At 36.8% G+C, this 8,817-nt stretch overlaps 1 protein-coding gene across 1 annotated transcript; it reads right to left on the bottom strand.

Moving 5' to 3' along the window:
- Positions 1-226: 226 nt before the first annotated feature.
- pgap2 (post-GPI attachment to proteins 2) lies at positions 227-7,588 on the bottom strand. The gene is made up of 5 exons (XM_046868477.1): positions 7,066-7,588; positions 5,085-5,334; positions 4,169-4,275; positions 2,314-2,422; positions 227-777 (listed from the first exon to the last, which is right to left on the bottom strand). Exons 1-5 carry the CDS (start codon positions 7,231-7,233, stop codon positions 647-649), a joined length of 765 nt encoding a protein of 254 aa, XP_046724433.1. The 5' UTR covers positions 7,234-7,588; the 3' UTR covers positions 227-646.
- Positions 7,589-8,817: the final 1,229 nt, after the last annotated feature.

Genomic DNA, 8,817 nt, shown 5'->3' with positions numbered 1-8,817 from the left:
GAGATATAAAAAGCACATTACAAATTGCATGTGTAAAAGTCTTAACATGAAAAAGTTGTGTTAATAAATTCTAATTTGGTATTTAGGTGCACTGATGGTTGTGGTCCTTAAAATCTCTTGTTAATGACAAAAAATAGGGTCTTTAACACATTATTAAATCAGACCTAAGATTCATTTCTCATACATGAAGTTTGGGTTTACCTTACAATTCTGTTCACTGAGGATATACAGATCATCAGAGGTGTTTTATTAATAATTCAAAACTTTAGATCAATTGTGTAATTTCTTTTATAAACCCTTTCTTTTCAAGCATATTAAATATGCTGAGTTAAAACGCTTTCAGATCAGTGCAAAATCACACGCACAAAAGAAAACCCCCACAAATCACTGATACAGTACATTTTGAGTGTTGGGAAAATTAAAAACATTCTTGTAAAGAAATTTTAAAATGGCGTACATATGCACATACTCGCACACACACACACACACACACACACACACACACACACACACACACACACACACACACACACACACACACACACACACACCCCAGCACAAGAATAATGGTTCTATGTATTCAGATCCACAGTTGGTTTCATAATAATGTGGTTCCAACGTGCATGTGTTTTTGCTGTCAGATGTGTCAGATGTATTTGCTCTCCACTGGCATTGCCACCATCACTGCTCTACTCCCAAAGTCCCAATAGGCCGTCATATGGAAGGCGATGTTGGAGAGCACTACCAGGTACTCACATACAGCGAAGATTGTGTAAACTAGAAAAAAGGAAGAAACAAATATTCGGTTACCTTTGACATGTTTTATTCCACCACCACTGATTCAAATGTGTTGCTGGTTAACAAAGAATAATGTATTAATCAGAGATGTTTATGGAACATTTTTGTTTTAAATTGACTTTGCAATTTATTGTTGAGGGCAGAGAACTTTTTGAAACAGCACCAGACTTTTTTGACTATTTTGGTTGACAGACCTCTATTAGTTGTACTTTTATTAACAAGTAATGGAAGTCAGTGTCACCAAAACAAAAGTGCTGGTTTGTTGGGTGAGAGGACAAATGTGCTAATAGCTGTTTTCAAAATATAATTTTATTGAATTTAGTGATAATACGAAGCAAAGCAGACTAAACCAAGTACACAAAAATGCCCAATAACATGAAATGATGCAGTTATAGATAAACGCTTTTTGTTTTAAATTTGAAACTTTGCTGCTTCTGTATCAGATCCCCGATTATCCACACACATACACAACATGGACAAAGATTTGTGGACACCTGGCCGTAAGATTCCAATGTGCTTTCTGAATATTCTATTGCACATTAGTTGATATTTGTTGTTATAATACCCTCCACTCTTCTGGGAAGATGTTTCACTTGATTTAAGAGCACAGTGTAGTGCTTATCCAACCACAAAGGAGTTAGCCATGTCAGGTACTGATGTAGGGTAAGGATGCCTGGAGGGCAATCCGCATTCCAATTCATCCCAAAGGTGTAGGGCTGAGTCCAGAACTCCAAAGAAGGCCACTCAATATCTTTAACTTTATCCCATGTAAATAAGGCATATCTTCATGAAGCTGGCTTTATGCACTGAGACACAGTCATGCTTGAAAAAGCTATGGGTCTCCCAGCTCAAGTGAAGGAGACTTGCATCCATTCTATAAAAGCGTATACCTTCAACTTTGTAGCAACAGTTTGGGAAAGAACCACACATGGTTGGAAAAGTCAGGTGTCCCAATACATTGTTCATATGGTGTATATGTAAATTATTTAGCTGAGGGCAGGTTATCGGACAGGAAATACTAGCAACAGACTAGCAAGATTAGCATCTGTTCTACTTTGTTTTAAAAAATATATACGTTGCAATGCCAGTGTTTAAATCGGTAAACAAGTTTGTGATTACTCTTCTAATGTCAATTTTAAAGTAGGTGTGTCTTATTTGTTTAGGACCTTCACTAAAAACAAAACACAATGACTTGAAATTGGCTTGTACTGTATACAGCCATGAGTTATTGAGTAAAATATTAAAGGTTTGAGTTGTAACGGCTCAGTCTTGTTCTTTCCTCAAACTTGAGGAAAAACTTTCCTCAAACTCAAAACTACCAAAATGATCTTAGGCCTAAGATTACTTAGAATCTTCATTTTTCATTCAGCTACAATCGGACATTCACATTCATGAAGCTTTGTTGCCACATTCATGAAGCTGTGCTTCTCTCCTAATATGGGCTCGTGCCGTGTCTTTACAGAAACACTTCATGCGAGTGAGACCTAGAAAAAAGGTTTAAGGTGTTGAACTCACTTCCTGGTTCACAATACTTGTTGTGGCGCCTGAAGAAGTAACCAGCAGCCAAGGCTATGATAATGTTAAAGAGGAAGAGGCGGACCTTGGAGCGGTATGATGTCATCTCCTGTTTTCAGAGACAGAGAGAAAACAAAAATGGAGAGAGAGAAGAGAAGGTTGAACGTTAAACATTTCACCACTTCTCCTCTGCAACTAGATGTGGTGCAATTATCTGGCGAGAGGTTCTGTAAATGTTTCACTCGATCTTAACCACTTCCCCTGTGCATTACACACCTTCACAAACTTAAAATAAAGAGGCACTGTGGTCTGCAACACATACACTCCCAGTTCACAGCTGCATTTGCACCACTTGTGATCTCAATGAAAAAAAATTACAGTTCAAATTTCAGCTATGATCATTTGTAACTATTCTTTCAATATTCAATAAGATTGTTTGTCTGGATTGATTTGCCTTGAATTGGTTACGCATGTGACCTATTAGTTGTGAACAGAAAATAAGAATATATACACAAATTGAGTTATAAACTAGCTGCACACATACAATTGAAAAGAGCAGATCGGATGCTGATAATGAGAACAATTACACAAACAATAATGACACCCAAATGACAAAAGGAGAAGCAGGATGGGGAAATTGTGCCCTCTGGTGATGCACAGAACTTGTGTTATTGACTACAATCTGTATATATGCTGGACAAAATAACTACCCTTGATTTGGGTCATTAAAAACAGAACTATGATCAAATGGGGAAATAATAATAATCAGCTTCTTATTTAAAATGACACAACATAGCCTCCTTATACCTGGAATAGGCATAACTTGAAAGGCCTATAAAGGATCTTTGAATATTTGTAAAAGGAAATTCAAAATGTTTTGGGTCCCCACTCTTTCAGACTAAACAGTAAAAGTATTAAGACATACATGTGAATTGGCATCACTTGTGTGTTTGTCATGTAAAATCAGGTGTGTATGTAGATTGCATGTGCTGCAAAATATTATACACACAAATTGTTGTATTACAGTTATCATATAAAGGGTTAATCAAGCACATTACTACATTTAAGGCATTTAACAGATGTCCTAATCCAGAGCACTTTACAGTTATCTCATTCATACAATTGAGCAGCTGGGTTAAGGGCCCTGCCAAAGAGCCCAGAAGTGGCAGATTAGCAGTGGTGGAATTTGTTCTCATGACCTTCTGATCAGAAGTTCAACATCTTAACCACATCTATGCAATTGCAATAAAATTATAACAAAAAATAAAACCTGCAGGGTGGCAGAAAAGGAGCCCCCTCCCACATCATTATATTTATACTATAGTCCCTGCTTTGATATTTATAAATCATTGTTGATATTTATTAATATATAGGGTCTGTCAGGTCTCAGGAAATTACCTAGATAGATCTGCAAGAAAATCACGTTAGGGTGTGCCGTTATAGGTTTTCCAGTTACAATACGGTTGTCATTTCCTGCTTAACATTTTTTTGAGTTGCTTTCGATTTTTATCTTATTATTGAACAACACGTTTTAGATATTTCAAGTTACAGAAAAATGAATCGACACTTTTTGACCAATCAGAAAATAAGAAATGAAATACAGTGTGCTATAACAGCCAACAGCATCTTTCAAACTGAAATTATATTTTCACACACATTCTGGTAACTAACTCAGATGTCGGTGTAGTTATGAGATTTGCACTTTAGCCGTTTACTAGAGCTATATTTCAGCTTCGGTTTTCCATTCCTGCCAGCCAGTATACAGCCTGTAGTCCAAACACACAACTTGAAAAAGATAAAGCCCCTCGAATAGAAGCACAAACATAACTAAAAGTGAGAAAAGGGTTTACTTTACCTCAGTACTAATGGTGTACTTTGTTATCACATACCACAGCCTACAGGTGCACAGCATGTGGAGCACAGAGCTGGTGAGGAATGTGATGAAGCCATTTTTGTGCAGACCTGCAGAAACAAGAAAATTAATACTATGGCAACCGTAGGGACAAAAAACTAAACTCATTATATTAAGCAATTTTTCCCCATAAAAAGGGAAAAAGGACTCACAAAAAAGTGTACACTATCAAAAATCAGGGAAACAATGGTAGTTAAATACCGTAATTTCTGGACTATAAAGCGCACCCATATATAAGCCGCACCCACTGAATTTTACAAAGATTTTTATTTTGAACATAAATGAGCCGCACCTGTCTATAAGTCTACATTGAAACTAATAAACTTTACACAGGCTTTAATGAAAGACAGTGACTGTTACACGGTCCTTATTATTTTCTGATGCTCATTTCTAAGTTTCTTTGACTAACCCGTAACGCTGTTGCCAAGAATAATAAAAAAGCACGTGTTTTGGCAACCTGTCTGTGCTTATATGATTTCTGTTGCAACTGGAGTTAGTGAGCAGCAGGTCAAACGTCAGAGGAACCTCATCCATATTTATGATGTGGTGCGGTCTGATTCAGTGGGAGCGCATCTGATTTAATATAAAGACTTTTATTGGTTCACCTGAACCCGTCCTGCAATTTCATTGGTCTAATGTATGGGTCTGTTTTTTGGCAACCGGGAAAAACACAGGAAAAATCCATAAATTAGCCGCTTCGTTGTTTATAGTCCAAATCAGTTCAGTGAACGGTGAAACTATCTGGATTCGGTTTGTTTCTAAAAACAGTTCTATATGAGACTTGTACATTTTTAGGCTTGTATTTTGTTTTGAGCTGCAGAAGCCTATGAAAAAGAACATTGGGCTGAACAACACTGACTGTAGGTTTCAGTAGAGCAGACATATGTAAGCAGCAGCAGTCCCACATTCTCGCTGAGAGCACAGAGGAGTGTGAAGGCGTTCAGGATCTGCTCCACAATCTGCTTAGCAAAGCGTCCTCTGTAAAAGTTGAAGTAAGTTGTTGCTATGAGGAAGCGTGGGGCCGAGTGCAGACCGATGCAGAAACGCCAGATGTAACGCTGCGGTGTGAGGCTAATGGCTGCGCTAATAGAGGGGAGGTAGTTGTCAACCTACAAAAGAGAAATGAACCCGTGTGTGAAGATGGTGTATGGTAACAGCTAACAGTTATGAAAAATGAGAGCAAAATGATTATCATATAAAACTTCTTATTACTCTATTATAATTTTTTACTTGGACCTATGATAAAGCTATTTTGAAGGTCAGAACATATAGTTATAATATATATATATATATATATATATATATATATATATATATATATATATATATATATATATATACACACACACACACACACACACACACACACACACACACACATTAATGCACTCGCTCTGAAATGTTTTACAGTTTTACAGTATGTAGGGCAGATGCTTCACATAAATGGTTTTTTTTTTATATGCTGAGGTTTTCCAGGAGATGGTTATTCAGTATTACTGAAAAGGGTTACTGTAGAAAAATGTTGCTTACAAAACATTCTTCAAAATCAGAAACTCCCCAATTTCCAGCAATATCAGAGGGGTCACAGTATTCCTTTTTAAAATTGAGGCAACATTTGTATAGAAAATCACTGAAAATACTGTTATCAGACAATTTCTTTGTTAGGTAAGGAGAGAAGAACAAAATCCCTGACATGACTGATCTGGATGAAAATCAAATCACAAAAAAGTACAAGCAAATAAAGAAATAACACCATAACCCTGTTTATGTTTTGTCCAAATACATCTACATGCCATTGTCCTGTTGTAAGATTTCAGTTGAGTGGTGTAGCAATGCCCATCCTTACTCACTATTTGCACATTATTCTGTGAATCCATTGGTCACTGTTCACTTTATCTTGATTGCTGCTACCATATTTTTTTTTTTTACACTATTATAGGATTGCAAAATTCTGTTTATATTTGTTTACATTTCTGCTACTGTGCACCTTATCTTGTCACGACAAGTTTTACTGGCGGAGCTACTGCTGCTTTTATTTTTATACTTTGTATTGTTCTGCACTGTCTTGTGTTGTCTTTTGCACTGTCTTGTGTTGTCTTTTGCACTGTTTGCACCAGTTGCACACATGCACTTTATGTGGTGAGGATCTTAGTTCCTGGCCCTTTGTTCTTCTGTACTGTGACTGTGTTTTTATGTTGTTTTATGTAGCACCTGGGTTCAGGAGAAACGTTGTCTCATTTCACTGTATACTGCATCAGCTATATATGGTTGAAATGACAATAAAAGCTTCTTGACTTGACTTGACTAATTTTCTCAATGTCCGTTATTTGATGCTGGCAGTCTTTGTCTTTCATCAATCATGACCTAATGAGTTACAAAATAATACATTTCCCTGTGGAATATATGAAGTAATCTATTTATACAAACATCTATAAATCAAACTACTTATTTATCCATCTATCTATTCATCCATCCCTCCATACATGCATTCATACATCGAGAGATATCCATCCATCCATCCATCTACCTATATATCCATCCATCTGAATTTATTTGGCTGTTTGTAAGAGCAAAATTAAGATGAAACTCATCCATAGTAGAGTTGTTTTGATATGCAAATTATCTCGTCGATTAATAAATATGGAAATTATTCTATGACGTCACTTCCTAACTTCTCTAGACGTTAATTTCCCCTGGAAAGCAGCTCTCCGCCCTGGGTTTACAGTTCAGATGGATTACAGGTGGACTTGAGACAGTGATAAAGACCATTTCTAGCGGATTACTGGCAGTATACAGTAACATTGAGCAGGTAGTTCCCCGTGCTGTGCTGGAATACACACCTGGCAGTGAGTGTACGTGGCTTCGTTGTAATTGCAGATCATTGAAAGCACGACGCAGGTAATGAGGCCGGCAAAAGGCAGAAACACGGTGCCCAAGAGGAAAACAGTAAAGGGAATGCGAGCGAGCGGTTTATCGCGCTCAGAACCGCCATGCGGACCCTGCAGCATCTTGGTCACTTTAACTCTCCTACTAAACCACTACTTAAACTACTTGACTTCTAAACCATTATGATGTCATAATAATCACTGCTGTCACTCTGCCATCCCTGACGTTGCGACACTTTCTGGCTTTTTGTCAGCGACCTACTTCACGTTAGCTGCGAAGCTTTTTGCTAACTAGCAAAAGTAGAACTGATACTGAACCGCGTTTTTTAACAAACACCTCTCTCTATCACTATCACACACACACACACACACACACACACACAAGAACTAGAACTGATCTAACCGGAAGTCTGCTTTCCGCGGAAGGCATTAGCGTGAAGAGGTAATCCAACAAACTTCCGCTCAATTCACATTACGCCAATAAATTCAAAATAAAAGTAATCAGTGCCACCCACAGCTAACTATCCGGCTAATTTTGCTATGCGTATTTTTAATAAAATAAAAAACCTTAAACTTTTTTTTTATTATCTTGGCGCGACTATAAAATTAACTTACACCTTTTCTTCCCGATAGCAATTATTTTTCTGTTTATTTTTTCTTGTAATGGTGCCTTTATAATCTCAGGAACATTGTGTCACGTGTTCTCTGATCAGTTATCTGTTGCAGGCAGAGCCGTGCTGCTACACGTGCCTGTGAAATTACCGTTATGAATCGTTCACGACATACAGTTTTAAAGTGTTATTACAATAAACAATGTCAGGACATTGTGTTTATCAGTGGTCATAGACTTTATCAAGCTTATTGGTCATATTTTCAGAGCTTGCTGGTAAAATGTAATGTGGTGTTTTTGTAAAAAAATGAAACCAGATTCCACCATGAAGTGAACTACATTACAGCATAAAAGTTCTGATAGTTACATTTCCATGTTTGAACATTTGCGAAAAATGTTAGTTCGTGTTATAACTTAGGTTCCATTAGCTATAAATTAGATAAAATTACAGCTTTGTCTTGTTACAAACCGCTGACACTTGAGAGTGTATTTGCATCTGAAATACAAATCGCTCTGTAATATGGTACTTTAGAAAAAATAACTATACAATTGGACTCAAACATCAACACTAAACCTAAACCTTCCTGGTACAAATCTGTGTGGCAAAAATATATTAAAACACACTCAATATATACTTCCGACAGAAAGGAAGCAGAAAATGTATTTTCGACATTTGAGCTGCTGTAACCTCAACCATGTTTTTTTTCCAAGTCTAAAATTAAATTAGTAAATTTACGATTTTCACACAATCTTGGTATTTTGCTAACACAAATAGACAGATGAATGGGCCAGATTCGAAAGATCCTGAACATGAATGTGTAGGTAACAAACAGAAGGAAGCTAAGTGTAGAAAAACTAGACATTTGATATTGCTGTGATCCGATTCCAAAATCGTATTAATACATCTGCTGGTTTCAATGCTAAAGTATAAATCTTACAAGTGTCCAATCACTTGTTCTCGAGATGTCACTGTAACAAGAATCTCAGATGGGAAATTACAAAACGTGCAAATTCCGGTTTAGCCATACCAGATTGACAAGATATCCTTAATAAATACATCATATATATGTATATATACTGATCAGGCATAATATGAC

This window comes from Silurus meridionalis, chromosome 15 (assembly GCF_014805685.1).
Source record: "Silurus meridionalis isolate SWU-2019-XX chromosome 15, ASM1480568v1, whole genome shotgun sequence".
In the NCBI taxonomy this organism is placed as follows: domain Eukaryota; kingdom Metazoa; phylum Chordata; class Actinopteri; order Siluriformes; family Siluridae; genus Silurus; species Silurus meridionalis.
This window is presented reverse-complemented; position numbering and strand designations above follow the sequence as displayed.

What these genes read in the sequence shown, in the direction of transcription:
- pgap2 (XM_046868477.1), bottom strand. Translation starts at nt 7,233, where the DNA reads ATGCTGCAGGGTCCGCATGGCGGTTCTGAGCGCGATAAACCGCTCGCT. An exon ending in CCACGTACACTCACTGCCAG is followed by an intron (nt 5,335 to 7,065) that starts GTGTGTATTCCA and finishes TCTCTTTTGTAG; the next exon opens with GTTGACAACTACCTCCCCTC. An exon ending in CTGCTCTACTGAAACCTACA is followed by an intron (nt 4,276 to 5,084) that starts GTCAGTGTTGTT and finishes TTGTTTCTGCAG; the next exon opens with GTCTGCACAAAAATGGCTTC.